Raw genomic sequence first — 18435 nt, 5'->3', positions numbered from 1 at the left:
CCAGTGCCTTGATTTTAGCCTAGTGAGACCCATTTCAGACTTCTGACCTTCAGAACTCTAAGATAGTAAATTCATATTCCTGAAGCCACTAAGTCTGTGATGACTTGTTACAGTAGAAATAGAAAACTAATCCAAGTGTCCTTCAAACCAAGGAGCTGGCTTGCTAGATCAGACTTGGGTGTTTAGATTAATTACAAACCTGAGCTAAAGTTGAGGGATATCCTTAGATCCCTAAGGATTCAAAATTCTTCTGCAGGTTTGGGGTGTGGACATTTAGAGTATTAAAAAAAAATACAACCAGGGCTTGAACTTTCCTATGAAATTAAGTTCATAATTTAATCATATTGTAAGGGTATTATATTTGAAACTTGTACAGCCTTTCATAAGAACCTGAGTACAAACAGCACAATAGCCATCCCTACATCTTTTTGAAAAATAAAAAGTATTAATTTTCTAATAGTTTTTGTAGAAGAGGCAAAACTTTACTTCTCCCCACTTAGGGACTTCAGCTGGGACTGAGAATTAAATTGGCATAAGACAGATTAAAAGCATACAGATTTATTTAGTATAAGTTTTGCAACACACAATAGTCCTCAAAAAGAAATGAAAACCGAAACAAGTGGCAAACCCTAAGTGCTTATATATTGGGTTGAGCAAAGAGAAACAATTATGGAAAATAACAAAAATATATGCGGAGTCCAAAGGAAGATAAAAATTATTTAACAAGGTCTGTTGGTACAGAATTCTCTATGCTGTGACTTCCCATCTCTGGTGATAGGAATGTTTCTTTCTTCCTGGTATAGGAAAGGCATCTTTCACATGGGAGTGTTATCTCCTGATTTTAGGGGAAAAAAACGGGAACTAAGATGGCTTTTCTTCTACCTGTTGTTTATAAGTGCCTTTAGCTCAAAATAATCCTTGGCCAAAGTGGCCTATTTTGGGGTGGAGTATTTTGTCACCTTCATTATTAAGAGAGGTGAACAGTAGTTGAACTAAACTGTTTTTTAAAAGGACATTTAAAAACCGTGGTATATGTAGATGAGATCTGGTTATATTAGTTATCACTAAGAACAGTGATAAGGAAATTTAACACATCTCAAAACTTTTTGGACTTGTGTGATTTTGCAACACTTTAGACCTTTACAATTTGCATATTTTCTGAACCGTTATTGTATTATGATAAGTAGGGATTATCATACATTTTCAGATAATGTTTTCTTAACAATTCAACTTTTATTTGTAACTCTTCCATTTATTTTAATTACTAGCACAGTGTGTAACATTTATTAATCAGCAGAGCCTTTTTAAGTTAAAATACTAAATTAGCTAGCCCCATTAACACAGAATACTCCAAACAAGCAGTAATAGGAGAGGTAGTTGCTGTGCAAATCGTATTATACATGCGGGTGCTCTAGGGCACAGTTAAGCGTGATTACCCTCTTTTGATCCAGTATTCCTCTGTCTCTCCCAGCTAATTTCCAGTGGAAATTTACAAAGTACTGCCTTCATTTTTCCAGCTTAATTTTTCTAATGAAGTTCTGGTACTTTATAACACCAGGGATACAGATAATAAGCCTGTGTGTAATTAAGAATTTCTAGAATTTGTCTACAAAAAAGCCCTTTATTACTTTGGCTCTACAGTGAGAACTGTGCTCTCTTTTAGTCCACTGTTTCCTTGAAAAAGATGGCTTTTTAAATAACAGAATCCTAGAATTCTGTTCTCATAGACATCTAAGTCTGAAGAAGTTTAAGACTTATAACATCGACGTAATGGTGATAACTTGGAATACTTTTACTGATTTTGTGAAAATATTACGCATACTTTTGGTGTATGCAATCAGACAATCATAAAAACACACTGTTAGTCTTTTTAGTTAGACTTTTATCATTTTCTAATAATTCTTCCTAATACAATGGCTAACATATTCTAAGTAAAGTTTTGCCAATTAACTTTTGGTCCATTTACGAGGCCTGTAGAATTTCCTTTGTAAAAGAAAGGTGCTCATTCTGTGCCATACTCATATTCTTCTATTGGTATGGCATTTATACATCCCAGTCTTCGCTGTTTCAATTTAGAGTTCAAAAGTATGTTGGGGGTCAGAAGAGACTTGAAGGCTGAACAGAAGTTTGCCAGGCGAAGCAAGGAGGGTGACACCAAGGATGTTGCCTGGACAAAGCCACCTCTTTGTCAACGAGTGCATAGCTCATGTGGGTTTCAGTTTGCCTTCTGAGGTATCTAGCGAAGCTTAGTTTAGAGCTTTGGTACCTCATGCAAAGTGGCAGAGATGAGAGGGAAAGTATAGGTGGACCCAAGAGTATAAAGGGCCATGTGTACCATGATAAAGTGTTTGGACTTTACCATATAAAACATGGTGTAAAACCATCACTGAGTTTTAATCACTGGAGTGAAAGGGTCAGTTATCTTAGAAATATCACTCTACTAGCTATGTCCATGGTAAAGAAATGGGAGTCACAGCAGTTAAGGTACTGCTGCCATAGTCCAGTTCGGAGACAAAGAAGACTTGCAATAGAACAAGGATAGTGGTAGTGGAAGGAAAGAGAAAGGTTGACAAACTGCTTTATAGGTAGAATCCTATAAACCCTAAACCAGAAATAAGGGCCAACATGATGTGGTGTGGATGGGTGGTCAGGGGCATAGATGCATTTAGGATCACTATCTTAGGGCTTTCTTAATTGCTAAGAACAAAGATCCATTCACGGTAACTCAAGTAAAGGGTGTGTTTGAAAGATCCATTGAAGAATCTTATAGAAATCTAAGGAACCAAAGAAAAACTTCACTAAGGTGACTCTTGGGGGCTGAAAAGGCCAGGTTTTCTCCCTCTAGTGGCACCTCCACTCTTCTCTGTATTTCTGCTTCCTGTTTTCTTTCTACTGACTGGCTTTATCTACTGCCTCACAGTTTCTTGCCCATAAATCTTCAGCCTGCCCTTAGTTATCCTGGCCACCCCAGGCCTGATTCAGTGTAACCTTCCAGCTCTAGAACCCACAGCTAATTCTGCTTTTCAGTTCAGGAGAATCTGTTCTGCTCAATTTATATTATCAAACTGGCCCACACAAGCTGTAGGCTTGAAACACAATTGATACTTAACAAATATGTGTTAAGTTAATGGACATGTGCTATTAACATATGAATGGATCACAACTGTGATCAGGGGACGGTATGTCACATTATATCAAATACAGTGTCTTATGAAAATATAGCCAGGAGCGAGCAAGGATTTCCTCCGATTGAGAAGTGCAGAGGCAGGGGTTCCTCTATTGCCTTGATAGCTTCGGAGTGAGGTGACTGGTCAGATAGTGATGTCCTTACTTAATAAAAAAAAAAATGTAAGAAGAACTATTGTCTTGATAGGGTGGAGGTTTGGGATATGAGTTTAATTTGGGGGCAGCTCTATTTGAGGTACCTATTGTATATCCAGGTAGATATTCCTAGTGAGCATTTGAAAATACTGGTCTTGAGTTAAAGAATAACACTGTATATAGAGATAAAAATTTAGAAATCATCAGAGGTGATAGTTAAAAGCTTGGTGGGGGGAAAAATCTCCCAGGGAGAAACTAGAGAGAGAAAAGATTAAGCACAGATTCCTGGGAGTTGCTTTAATGTCAGGGCAGTGGCTCTTAATTAGGTCGCTTATCTATATCACCTTGAGGTTTAAAATTATATACATATGCACTCCTTAGTCTCAACCACACATATTTTGACTCAGTAGGCATATGGGTTTGACATATATGCCTAAGTGATTCTAATGCCCAGTTCTGGTTAAGATAAGAGTCATTAATTCAAGGTATCGGCAGAAAATGATGAGTCAGTCAGGAAACTGAGAAAGCAAGGAAGAGTACCAGGAGGGATTTTGCAAATCAAGGGAGAAGAGAATTCGCTACAAGTCCTGGACTCTGCTTGATGCAGCGTTCAAGTTGAATGAGGACTGAAAAGAATGCATCAGATTTGGCTGTTGGGAAGTCATTCATCCATAGCTTTTGCTTTCTCCTTTATCACCTAGCTCTTATTTCTCCCACATTCTTGAGGATATCATAAGAGAGCTTGCCAAACTTCAGATATACGATGTTTAAAATTTTACTTTACCTGTGGTGATGATATATGTTTATGTATTTTTCTTTATATGTATTTATTTATATATATTTTAGTTTATATTTTAAATGTATATTTAATTTTAAAATTTAAAATATCAAAATATAGTCATATTAAAATAAAATAGTACCAGTATCATATACACACATATATTGGCCCACTTTTCTATAATTTAATTTTAATTTTATTTTAATATTCCATTTTAGAATCTTGCTGAAATTAACATCAGATTAAGCCACCTATATGTTACAGAATCTATATTCTTCTGCTTTTAGACTCATTTTGGTATATTTGGTACATTCATAAGGTCTTAAGAATAACTAATGATGATTTGGTGATCTCATCCAAGGATCTAATTTGAGATACAGTACATCTTATAGAGACCTTGAAATCATTGGGTAGACGCTCATTTATAAATTCTAAACCAGAGGTTACAAACTAGTGGCTTCTGAGTTGCATACAGCTTCCATGTATGTTATATTTGGACCCCTTAGTTTTCTAAAAATTAAATTGATTGAAAAATTAAAAATTGATTAAAACATTAAAAATGGTAATTATATCTTTTAAAAATCCAGATTTTCTGGCTTATATTAAAAGTTAAGAGATCTGGAAACAGCAGGCCTCCAGTCTTCTATGGCAACAAACTGATTAAAGCTTGCATTCTTAGTTTTTACATCTGACTTAATATGTGTTACCTGCCTGGCCTTTCCAGACACAGACATTGGAGACCCTTGTTCCAGATGATAAGCTCCTCGAGGAAGAGCCCAGGATTTATGCAGTATGCTTAGCACCATACTTGACAAGCAGTAAGCGGTCAGCAGCTCTTTTTACATATTGAGCTTGAGCTTGAAATCGTTTTGTTTGTTTTGTTTTAATCTGTCTGATCACCAAAATCATTCTTGTTGCAAGAGAAATCAAGCAAGAGGAAATGAATTCAAGTGTGATTTCTCTTTGATCTTTTTTTTTTAACATCTTTATTGTAGTATAGTTTGCTTTACAGTGGTGTTTTAGTTTCTGCTTTATAACAAAGCGAATCAGTTATACATATACATATATCCCCATATCTCTTCCCTCTTGCGTCTCCCTCCCTCCCACCCTCCCTATCCCACCCCTCTAGGTGCTCACAGAGCACCGAGCTGATCTCCCTGTGCTATGCGGCTGCTTCCCACTAGCTGTCTCTTTTACGTTTGGTAGTGTATATATGTCCATGCCACTCTCTTGCTTTGTCCCATCTTTGATCTTTATTAACACCGCACTAACTGTTCCCGTAATAGGGCAGCCTTTACTTCCTCTTTTCTTTTTCTTAGAACAGCATTTTCCAAACTGTGTCTCTTGAACTCTAGTCTGGAAGATGTTAATGAGTTTCTGTCAAATAAACTTGGGAAAAATTATATTTGAAACGTTTAAACTTTTTTTTTTGGCATTTACAGGGCTTCTCCGTCTTAAATATATTTTTATTTAGTGTGACCTTCAAAAAGGGGACATATAACGTATAGCATTTTGCAAGCTCATTTATTCAACAAATATTACAGCCTAATATGTGCCAGGCACTGTATTAGGTACTAAGGACAAAGCAATGAACAACATTGCAAAGGTTTCCTGGCATCGTAGAGCTAATGGCATGATTGGCCATGGAATCCCCTTATCCACAGACCATGGTTTGGAATATGCTGCTCTACATTTGATTTTTCTTAGCAATTTTTTTTTTTTAGTTTCAGCTTATTTCATTCTGCTTAAGAATAATTTGTGCAAGTGTTTCCCACAGCCTTATTTTTCTCCTTAATTTTGTTCTTTATGTCAATTACACAAGTCCTTAACATACCTGAGCTTAAAACATTTAAAGTTGTAAATGGACTGCTAAAAGAAGAGCCTGAATGATTGCTACTTAGCTGGGGCATTTAAATTCAGTATCTTTCAGCAGAAATTTTTTTTTGGTGAGTTTTCCACAATCAACTAGAGGAAAGTAAGGTCAACTCTGATATGTATCGGAAAGTTGTTGCACAGCTGTAATGAAGTTACTGAATCAGCGTGCCTGGAGATTGTTAATAATAATAATAACATATCCAGGGAATACTAGTCCTCTTAAGCTAAAAAAAATGTAAGGAGGGCAAAATATGTCTTTCCATTTAAATTTAGAAGCTTGTAATATAAGCTCACTGTCTAGCTGAACAGATAGTCTTGCCATTTGCATTCTTAATATTTAAATATTATGTTGCCATAGGTATTCTTTATATTTAAATACTATATTTATATCACCACCCTAGGGGAGAGGTTTGTGTTATTGATACTGCTGCTTGAAAAGAAACTGAGTTTTAAACTTCTGCTGTGAACTCTACTCTAAGTATGAAATACTTTATGTATTGAATAGTTATAGCAATGTTTATATGAAAATCTCAGTGAAACCTGTTTTCATCCATAAATGAAGTCTAATTCCTATTTCAACTTGTTGTCATTTTATGAACATCTCTTCAACCAAAATTCTACTCAAATAAAACATCTTGATAGATGAGTAGACTATGTTTTGAAATCCCTCTATTGGTATTAATGAGCTGTATATTAGATTTATCTGGAAATTTGGATTGTTAATACACATAGCAAAAACACCTTTTATTTCTCATATTGAAAATAAAAAGAGACTTTTTATTTGCTAAGTTTATTCTAAAACATATTATTCTGTATTAAAAAGGAAAAAAAAATTCAACATTTTATTGCCTGTTTTAATGAATTGGACAGTTGACCTGATTTTTTTTAGAAGGGCTAAAATTATTTAATATTTATTTTTTCCAGTTTTATTGAGATATAATTGACATATTGCACTGTCCAGCACAATGGTTTCACTTATATATGTCATGAACTGTGTATATATTTATTATTAATTCATTATATTAAGTCAGTATTCATTATGAATTATACTACAAGTTTAAAATATATCTCATCCTATTTCAAATATAATTAACACAAATAATTTGTATATTGCCAGTTGTGTGGTTTTTCAAAATGTTTTGTCTTAAAAGAAATGCTACAACTGGTTAATGAGAACTAAGTCATCTGACAATGAGACTAGAAATGAACTGGTTTTAATTCAGCCCTCAAAACATTAAATTTACTATTTTCTATATTATAATAATGATTAAAATATTAGAATCTAATAAAATATGTACTTTTTGAGCAGGTGTACTTTTATGATAACATGAAAATTTTTTGTTTGTTGATTAGTAGATTAAATCAACTTCCTTTGTTCATATTTTCTCTTCTGATTGTTTCATCAACTCTTTTCAAACTTCTATACCTAGGTGTCCTTGCTTGTCGAATTAAGTTTTGTAGAGCAGAGGGAATTGCCTCTGGAATTAAGAGAATTGCTTTCCCTTAATTAGCCCATAGTGGATTTTTTTCCCCCTCCTATTCTCCTTTTTTATACCCCATTTAAATAACTGCTCTATTTTGAGCATTACAAAGCTCTTAATCCTTGCTGCTCCTTTTGCAAGTATTTTATTTTATTTTTTAATAAATTTATTTATTTTTATTTTTGGCTGCATTGGGTGTTCGTTGCTGCGGGGCTTTTTCTAGTTGAGGCGAGCAGGGGCTACTCTTTGTTGCGGTGCGCGGGCTTCTCATTGTGGTGGCTTCTTTTGTTGCGGAGCACGGGCTCTAGGCACATGGGCTTCAGTAGTTGTGGCTCGCGGACTTAGTTGCTCCACGGCACGTGGGATCTTCCCGGACCAGGGCTCGAACCCGTGTCCCCCGAATTGACGGGCGGATTCTTAACCACTGTGCCACCAGCGAAACCCGCAAGTATTTTAGGTAGACCTTTTCAGCAGAGATCCTGGAGTGAATTCCAGTACCGACTCCTGTATCCCGTTTAGGCGTGTCTGCCTTCCCAGTGTTGTTAACGATTGGAACGAGACAGGTTGCTCATAGCCCAATATCTTTATTAACGCAGCTTGTGATTTCTTCAGCATGTTCTACAGTTCTGCTGTAAGAACAACAAAAAATAATTGGCATGTTTTGCATTCTGTGTAGCATATACAATAAAACAGATAATTGATTTTTCGGAGAGATTCTTTGGTCATTTATTACCTCAGTAGTTAAGAAACAATAGCATCTTCTGGGACTTCCCTGGTGGCGCAGTGGTTGGGAGTCCGCCTGCCAATACAGGGGACACAGGTTCAAGCCCTGGTCCGGGAAGATCCCACATGCTGCGGAGCAACTAAGCCCGTACGCCACAACTACTGAGCCCGTGCTCCGCAACAAGAGAAAGCCCACGCGCAGCAACGAAGACCCAACGCAGCCAAAAATAAATAAATAAAAAAAAGAAAGAAAGAAACAAGAGCATCTTCGAGTCACTCTTAAGGTAGAAGTAAACTACAATTTGAACATATGAAATTCAATTACTCAAATATGAAGACGGTAAAATTCATATGACTTTATTTGTTCTGCTATCATCTCATTACACTTTATTGTCCATGAAGTGTAGGAGGTTTCCAAACTTGAAGACGAAATCATTTTATACGCAGTCTGAGATGATGGACAAGTATTTATTTTTTCTTTTTTCCCCAAACGGAATGAGTGAATGTGTTGAAGAATCCTGTATTTATTTTCGAGTTCATGAGTAAGAAAAGAAACCTCTTCCAATAAAAAGATGGAAAATGTCAGACATGTTTGGTATCAAAGGATCACAAGGCATCCAATTTAGCAACAGAGTTTTAGAGAGAGGAATGTGGTAATGGGCTCTCCTTCCTCCATCCCCAGTGTTTATTAGCCTTCGTCATGTCTATGATCAAGTCCACCCTCAGGGAGCGGGCCACACAGAGCCCCAGTGATGTTACAGTTTGGCAATAGTATCTGTGGGGAAAGGATAAAGTGACTGAGGATAATATTCCACAGAGACGTTAAGAAAGCCAAGACTGCTGAAGCTTCTTTACCTGTTCTGATAGGAGTCAGTACAAGCACCCTATGAAGAGCATTCTTCCCATTTTCCAGGCCAATGAGCTCCATACTTCTAACACCCCACATGTGGGTTCCAAGCTTTTACCTCTCAGCCTGTACTCATACCGGTCCCCTACTTTTACGTCTTCCTTCTCAATTTTCATTTCGGCCTAATGAAGTCTGACCCATTTGTTAAAACTCAGGTTAGATATTGTCCCCAGTGCTTTCTGTTCCCATACTCTTTTGTTTTTTCTTTATCAGAAAGCTTTGCTTCCCCACCCTGCTACACCCCCTGCTTTATACTGGCGTAGTTATTTGTCTTTTTCCCTCATTAGGTTTTAAGGGTCTTAGGGTGAGGCTTCTGCTTATTCATCTTTTTTATACCCGCAGTGTCTAAACACAATGTTACTGAGCATAGTTATTTAAGACATATGTGGTGGATTGAATTAACTATGAATTAAGTCCCCTAGTGATTATTATATACCTACTATTTGCTTATCTGATACAGGCCCAGAGCTGAGTATACATTTCCTTATCATAAGGAGCTGCCTCTCGGGGAAGCTGACATCTCCCTTGGTTCCCCTGCTCTCTTCTTCTCCCCCATCCACTCCCTCTTCAGCTCAAGGAGGGAGCATGCTACTCCCCGGGGGGACCCATCCTGTGCAGGGCCACATTCCATGAGGTCTACCTCACTCCAGAGTTTCTCTTGACCTCTCCTCAGACTAGTAGTCAGGTGCTGGCCTGGAGTTGCTCTCAGTGGGGAGAATCCTTAGCCGTCCCACCTTTTCCTTTTGTGGCCAGTGGTTAAAGAGGAAGGCTCTTCTCCCCGGAGGAACATCTGTCTCATCTCTTATCATACCTTTGATTTTTGCCGGCTGTTAAGACTCAGGGCAAAACGGAGAGCAGTCCCCACATTTGAAAGGGGTGGATTACACACTCTGTTTTCAATTTGGGGACAAACTCACTCCAGTTTGCTCTTTTTCCTGCCTCTAGCCTAGGCAAAAAGACTTATTTGCATGCTTTGCATAACTCATTGGAGAATTTATTGTGATCTGGAGTAAAATTCCTAACTTGTAATAAGGTGCCCTTTAACCTGTTTTGTGCTTAATACATATATTTCACTAGAAGCCCTTTAACAGAGAGAGGGCTGTTCTAGGACATGTTTGAAACCTGAACAGGTATTTGAGACTTGTTCCATAGCTATGTATCTCGATATCTATGAATCGTTATCTCCATGTCCAATTTGTAATGATTTACCTAAGTCAGAATTCATTGTGGCTTGGATAACTACCCTATTGGGCAATCAATATATAATATATATGGAGAAAAATATTTAGCAATTTATGAAGATCGGTAATATATTTCTATACGTAGTTTCCATGGGCAATCTCATTTTCACTATAAAGCTGTTCACGATCTCCTTTGCTTCCTTCATAAAGAACTCGATTTTCTAGTTATGTTGAACCCCTTTCCATTTCTTCAGCATCCCTTTTTATGCTCTAACTCACCTCCATATCTATGTGTATGTTGTTTCTTCTGTCTAAAATAGTCTTCACCAGCTTCTTAACTTGACTAACTCTACATGTCTAGTACGCAGCTCTGACATACATGGTCTGGGAAGACAGCTTTTCCATGCCCCGCCCCCCAACTCCCTGCCAATAACCACCCCCACATGCATATATATATGTGCATGTTACAAGCACATATGTGTATATAAATAAACCTTCCTCTGTGTCCTAATTGCCTCTTGTGCATGTATTTATCACAAAACCAACACATTCTACTGTGTTGTCTCATTCTCCACCCCCTGTTATAAGGTGAATTCCTTTTAGGTATACTGTGTCTTCCAGCATTAAATCCCAGTGTTTTTCAAAGTGTTTAGTATATAAAAGCATTTCATTGAATGTTTGTTTAATGAATAGATATTAAAAGAGTAGAGAAATAAGTGTGGGTTGGAGTAGGACGATTAGGAAGCTGGGTGTTAAGCCAGATTTTGAAAGATAAGTAGTACTTGGATCAGTATTTCAGGAAGAGGAAGATGGACAAAGGCAGAGCTGGGATAGAAAGACAGGAATGAAGGAAACAGAGAAAGAATGAAGGAAGGGAAGGAGGAGGGAGGGAGGAAGGAGAATGGCATCAAAAGACGTCAGGTAAGGAGTGGTAGGAGATTGAAGAGACCCAGTGCATTCTAAGAAGCCTGGCTGCTGGGCTGAAGAATATAGGTTTAAATCAATAGGTAATAGGGTTCCATAATTGGAGATTTGAAGTATCTGGCAGTGAAATAAATAGGTTGGAGGAAAACCTAGAATTATGAGTGACAATAGTAGGACTATAAACAAAAAGGAGGGGGGGATGAAAGTTAATAAAGAAAACAAAAATAAGTGTAATTTGTTAGTCTTCTTATTTGGAAAATAATATTAAGTATATTAATACTCAAAGAATAAAGACTTTATATTTGCAGTGGACTTATTTTCCCTGAAGCTAATTGGTTAATTTTAATTTTTGCTTCCTGAGACCCCTACCAATTCTTCTCTAACTCTGCAGACATTCAAGTAATGACTTGTTTGTATATATCACTGTATCTCCACATTGAATTTAAGAATTTCTGCCAGATCTGTATCTCTGATGAGATTTTAAAAATTAACAGGCAAACCCATATCATCTTCTCTAATGTGATGTTCAGTTAATTGAAAAGTACACACTGCAAGCATAAAGCACATCTGAATATATATTTTAAACTGGTAAAGATACCATTTTAAAACTAAAATTGACCATTATCTAAACTTTTGATTGTAAACTCAATTGATTTCTATGGTTTTCATAGCTGTTTATACTTTTATAGAGCAAATTCTATTTGAGAATTAAATAATTTCTTCTGAATTTGAAGACAAATTTTAAAATATTATTTATAAAACATCTAAATATGTTTCAATGTATATACATATATACACATACATGTGTGCACTTAAGAATATGCATTACATGTTACCTTAATGAAACATTATGGCTCAATGAAATTAATATTAATTCATGTGCAGGGAAATACCTAGTCTTTCGGCCTTGTCTTCTCAGCCATCCAGTCCCTTGAGAAAGCAAATTTTGTTCAGACACAAAAGAAAAATGTACTATTAAAATGCAATTCAGAAGTGGTAAAAAGTTTAAGTACAGCAGCCAGCTTACAGCACCTCCTCTGTATACTCAGGGACATTGGGGCCACATTAATTTTTTGTATGTGTGATGTCCATCCCATGTGCAAATTAGCACTGGAAGGACCATAATCTGTCTTAAATGAGAGCTCTTTTCTCAAGAGCATATACAATACATGCCTGTGTAATTTTGTATAATGCAAAGCTCTGTATTCTGTTTATTTTTTATCTTAAACAGGCTTAGAGAATATTTTCTTAGGAAAAATATTTAAAAGGAGTTCCTTAATAAACATTAAAAAGAAATTGTAAAGAGGTGTGAAAATTGATGAAGTAACACCACATTTCCTAAACTTTTTATTTTTTAAACAAATTTATGAATGTAATGGCAAAATTTTTTTCAATTGAACTGAGATTTTTGAAAAGGCCCCTTCTTTGTCTTAATTAAATGAGATAATATATGTGAAAATATTGGCATATGCTCAATAAATTTGTTGAACCTCAACTTTATTGTTTCAAAGTCTGAATTTCAAAATATTTTTCTTGGCGGAATATTTAATTTAGCTGTATATATTTATTTCCCAGAGCTTGCTGTTTCCCTCTAAATGTTTCTTGTATTTAAAACAGGATCTAGCTCTAATTTCATTGACACCATGTCTCCGTTGATTATATTAATTAGAATTTTCTGACGTTTGCTCCTGTTTCCTATATTATATGTTTCCTCTAGGTTATCTTTTATGTTTAGATATATGTCTTTCTTTCATGTTGGTAGTTTCCCCAATTGGTAATCTATTCTTAAATTCATATTAAAAAGGAGACTCTAAAAATCGGTTTAAAAAGTTTGTGTGTGAGAGTGACTTGTTGACTGATAGACTTTGTTGCACTGTGATATAACCTTTTAGTTAAGAGATCTCCAAATGTTGATATTTGAAGTTGTTTCTCTGTGCGCTCTCAGTATCTTTTGAGATGATATAATTACTCTTCTGAAATCTGTTAGTCCAGCTCCCAGATTCCTTCGAGATGAACAAGGGAAGATTTCAATAAGTAGTCTTTGAATTAAAATTCATATATTCCATTTGGTGCCTCACTCTGGCCTTCCGTGGTTCCTGCTTTCCCTGAGACCTCTCCGGTATAAAGTTTTCTGAGAATACACTATTTTTTTGTATACATGGACTGAGAGAGGAACCTGGGTATTTCATTATTCATGGCATAGGTTTTTCACCTGTCTTCAGCCTTATTCTTCACTGTCACCCACTGCAGTAACTTCTAGACTCTTCCAGGATTCTGCAGGACTAATGGCTTCATTTCTCTTTGGCCTCTCCCTCTTCTGGAACTTAGATTTCAGTTTTTAAATTTTCTCTCTGCTTTCCACCTGCCAAAATGTTAGCATTTTCATCGTCTATTTCTTCTCTTTTGTCCTCTTTCTTGTGAGTTTACAAAGTTTTTTATTCCTTTACTTTTATTTCAGAAAGCTTTGGTGAGGGATTAAACAATTCATCAGGTTACACTAAAGACACATCACAATCTTAGTTGTTCTGTGAGAGTTTAAAATTTTCATTTTTTATGTTGATCAAAATAACATTAAAAGTAATGATGATGATGATGGTGGTGGTGGTGATGATGATGGTGATGATGATGGTGGTGGTGGTGATGATGGTGATGGTGATGATGATGGTGGTGGTGATGATGGTGATGATGATGGTGATGGTAATGGTGGTGGTGGTGATGATGGTGGTGATGATGACGATGATGGTGGTGGTGGTGGTGGTGATGATGATGGTGATGGTGGTGATGATGATAATGGTGGTGGTGATGATGATGGTGGTGATGGTAATGGTGGTGGTGGTAGTGATGATGATGATTATGAGAGCTACAACAATAAGCTCCTTCTACTTTAGCACCCCCATTATTTATTGAACACTTACTGTTTTCAGCCTCCATGTAAAGTTTTGTATATATTAAGCTGTTCATTCTTTCCAATTTCCCTATAATTAAAATCTTTTACAGGTCAAGCAACTTGCATGAGGGAACACAGGTAGCAAGGCAAAGCTAAGATGTGACTAGAGGTCCAACTAACTCAAAAGGGTCATTATCTATAACCTGTACCAAACCGTCTTTATTTTTTGGGTAAATTAAGATTTGAAGAAGCCCATTTCAATAAGAGTTGCCAGTGCTGGCCATCCTTTTCATCTGGGGACTACCATCTTAAAGTTAAGGGCATTTTTACTTACGTGATTGTTTGAATTATTTGGCATAATTAATTAATAAATTTATTATTTAACATTTTCTATATTTAGAAAATATTTGAGGCTCACAAAAATTCTGTGAAGTTTTAGTACCTCCACTTGCAGAATAAGAAATGAAGATTCATAGAAGTTAGTAACAGAGGTAGTCAGTGGCAGAGATTGAAGTGAAAACCTGGTATTCTGATTCCAAGCCATGTATTATTTTCACTGTAATTTACTACTTCTTATTTTTTTTAATCAAATATCTCTAGAAATAAAACTAAGACTATTACCTAAATGTTCTTTCAGGTTTTTGCCATTTTCTTCCTACCATAAAAATAAAAAGTACATCCCGACAATGCATTTATCAAGCAAGTATGGTCCTGATGCTTATGGAAGTCAACATTTCCGAGATGAAAATCCTAAGAAATGGATCTGTGACAAGGTGAGTTGATGCAACATTAAAAAGAAAGTAGTGTTTCTTTTAAAAGGCTAAAAATATACACTGATTATAGCAAATATAAATATTCTCATTACGACTAACACCTTCATGGTTACAAAATTATTTATAGCTATTTTATGTGAAGATAGTGCTGCTTACTATGTCAATAAGAGATTTAAGTTTTTCGTGGGTTTTGTTTTTTCTTTTTTGATGTTGTGTTCTTGTGTTTTATGGTTCAGCTACCCTGTGATCAAATGGCATGGATCATTAGCTTTGGCAAAGTCAATTAGAGTCAGAGTCTGAATCTGTGCAATAGAGTTAAGCTAACTCTCAGGCATGGAGATCAGTGCTTTCCTGCTTTCTCTCAATCTCTGTGTGTATGTAGATAGGTAGGTAGGAAGGAAGAGAGGGAGGGAGGGAGGAAAGAAAGGAGGAAGGAAGGGAGGGAGGGAGGGAGATATATGTGATATCCTATCTATATATATGGTATAGAAAAGAAAAAAGCAAATATTTATTTTCTGATTCCAGAATTATAGTTGCTAGCACTTAAATAAAAATTTCTAGATTGTGAAAACACTCACATGTCTTACACTATAGGAGGTAAAGAGGAAAGTTCTTACTATGTGTTTAACCTATTGTCTAGCAGTTAGAAACTCAAACTTATTCATGCTAAAATTATACAGATAAAATGAAGTAGGCAGTGATTTTCTGGAAGGGGGTTAGGGCTCTTGAGTTCCATATACTACCAGGCCTATTTCTATTAATAGTCTGTCAATGAGGATTTATTCATTTACACACAGTCTCCAACCAAAAGGATTTAAGGCACCTTATCAAATGGCAAATACAGCACAGGTCATATTCTAGAAGTTTAATTAAGGGGAAACAATCTTAGATAAGAAGACTGGCTATGCACACAAAATAAAGGGGGACTGTGAGTATGGTGGGAAGTGACTTAGGAATTGAGCCTGTGGGTGGCAAAGATGGAGAGAACACAAGTTGCAGAGGCATCCTCACTATTCAAGAGGAAAAGATACATTAGACCCTTAAGGGAAACAAGATCTTTCTCTACCAAATTCTAAGAAAATTTCTTTTTTTAAGGACATTTAAAATATAGGAATGTCAAAGGGAACTCATGCTGGGGAGTAACTTGGATTCTTTGGAAAGTGCCTTTTTCTTTTACAGCTACTAAGTCTTTTATTATTTTTTTTAAATGGTCTTCTAAAACACTAAATAGTAATTCCATGGCATAAGAAATACAAGGAGTAGTTCAATCTGGTCCACTGATTGAAAAACGTAAAAGTTGATAACAATATTATTTCATAAAAATCCATGGTAAGACTATTCTAGGCATTTGTTTTTACCTAATATGCAACCATTCAATATATAGGTTTAATATGATTTTTAAACTATTTAATTTTGTATTTTGAATGTACATAATGTGATCTACCTCTCATTTTTCTATTTGACGTAAAGTTTTGTGGGGTTTTTTTTTGCTGTTATGCCCTCACCATCCTATTTAATTCAAGGAAATTCTCATTTCTTTAAAATTTAAATGACTTACCTACCTTAGGACATCAAGCTACTTCAGAGTAAGAAAAATCCTTGTGCCAATGTTTCTTTCCTAAAATAATACGGTACTTTTTGGTTTTATGCAACAGGTTCATTCATATATTTTGACATATTCTAAGACTATGCATTTATCTAACTGAAGTAAGCAACTTGCAGAAATTCTCGGATACTCACTAAAAAAAAAATGTTTATTTTGTTCTTTTGGAGGAATCATTGTGTGCCTCTGTATACGTTTAGAAAGTACACATACTTGAAAAGTTAATGACAAATAATTGTTCTTGCAGACCCTGAAAACTAAGAGAAAAAGTGTAGGGATTCTTTATGTCTTAATAAATCATTAATCTACTTGCACAAAACCACATAGAAAAATATTAAATACAAATTTAAATTTCTCCCTCCCCTCCTCATATCCTTCTTCCCCCTTCTTCCGATCTCTTAAAATAACCATATTAGATGAACAAATTATTCCTGTGTTGCCAATAGAGTCTACAAAATATAAGGGTAGTCATTCTGTTGTTTACATGAAAATATTTTATGTTTTGATTTGCTGAAAGCGATTTGGTTGAGACTTGTGCCCAATAAATAACTAAAAGCAGGCTTATTTTTCTTTATTTTATATAAAACTTTGTTTCTTGACCTTGGAGTTGTGAGACCATCACTTACTCATATTAGTAGATGAAGAATAGTTTTAGTGAGTTGTTGCATTCAAAATGTTGGAGAAGGAAAAGACTGGTGTAGTTTTATGCTTCTATTGGAAGATGGACTATTTACAAATATTTAAATGCAAATAAGATTTAGTTCAATGCAGTAGATTCACTTCAGCCAAGAAACAGCTCAATTAAATACATTTGGTTCCTGATCTCCACCCTTTCCATCATGTTTTAAGAGTGTCTGCCTGAAGAATTTTCTTTCTCTTCTGTCATCTTTAAGCATGGAGGTTATAATTTCCAGATGATTTGCTACACAAATGGGATAAAGGGTATCAGTTGAGAGAAAAATCATGTTTTCTTTCTCTAACCATATTCACATTACATCAATTAATAATCAAATAGTACTTAATATTTTGTATTATTTTTAATTTTATCAATATGAAGAACACTATACAAAGACATCACAAAGTCAGCAGATTGCAAGCAAATATTACTTTTTCCCAAAATTATGAAAATCAATAATGAAAAATAATATATATATATCATTTTTTTAAACATCTTTATTGGAGTATAATTGCTTTACAATGGTGTGTTAGTTTCTGCTGTATAACAAAGTAAATCAGCTATACGTATACATATATCCCCATAACTCCTCTCCTAAAACTTCCAAAACTGTGTTGAATAATAGTGGTGAGAGTGGACAGCCTTGTCTTGTTTCTGATCTTAGAGGAAATGGTTTCATTTTTTCACCATTGAGAATGATATTGGCTGTGGGTTTGTCATATATGGCCTTTATTATGTTAAGTTACCTCTATGCCTAGTTTCTGAAGGGTTTTTTTTATCATAAACGGTGTTGCATTTTGTCAAAAGCTTTTTCTGCATATATTGGGATGATCATATGATTTTTCTCCTTCAATTTGTTAATATGGCTTATCACATTGATTGATTTGCATATATTGAAGAATCCTTGCATTCCTGGGATAAACCCCACTTGATCATGGCGTATGATCCTTTTAGTGTGCTGTTGGATTCTGTTTGATAGTCTTTTGGTGAGGATTTTTGCGTCTATGTTTATCAGTGATATTGGTCTGTAGTTTTATTTATCATTTCTTCCAGGTTGTCCATTTTATTGGCATATAGTTGCTTGTAGTAATCTCTCATGATCCTTTGAATTTTTGCAGTGTCAGTTGTTACTTCTCCTTTTGTATTTTGAATTCTATTGATTTGAGTCTTCTCCCTTTTTTTCTTTATGAGTCTGGCTAATGGTTTATCAATTTTGTTTTTCTTCTCAAAGAACCAGCCTTTAGTTTTATTGATGTTTGCTGTCGTTTCCTCCGTTTCTATTTCATATCTGGTCTTTATGATTTCT

At 35.5% G+C, this 18435-nt stretch overlaps 1 protein-coding gene across 1 annotated transcript in view; it reads left to right on the top strand.

Moving 5' to 3' along the window:
* SPATA17 (spermatogenesis associated 17) overlaps nucleotides 1–18435 on the top strand; it is a 184994-nt gene that overhangs the window by 122542 nt on the left and 44017 nt on the right. Inside the window, exon 9 of the mRNA XM_024739215.1 lies at nucleotides 14715–14850. Coding sequence (XP_024594983.1) covers nucleotides 14715–14850 — 136 coding nt within the window. The remainder of the gene's footprint in view (nucleotides 1–14714; nucleotides 14851–18435) is intronic.

This window comes from Neophocaena asiaeorientalis, unplaced genomic scaffold, assembly GCF_003031525.2.
Source record: "Neophocaena asiaeorientalis asiaeorientalis breed wild unplaced genomic scaffold, Neophocaena_asiaeorientalis_V1.1 scaffold477, whole genome shotgun sequence".
Taxonomy (NCBI): domain Eukaryota; kingdom Metazoa; phylum Chordata; class Mammalia; order Artiodactyla; family Phocoenidae; genus Neophocaena; species Neophocaena asiaeorientalis.
The sequence above is the reverse complement of the archived record's forward strand: the minus strand, read 5'-3'. Positions and strand labels throughout refer to the sequence as shown.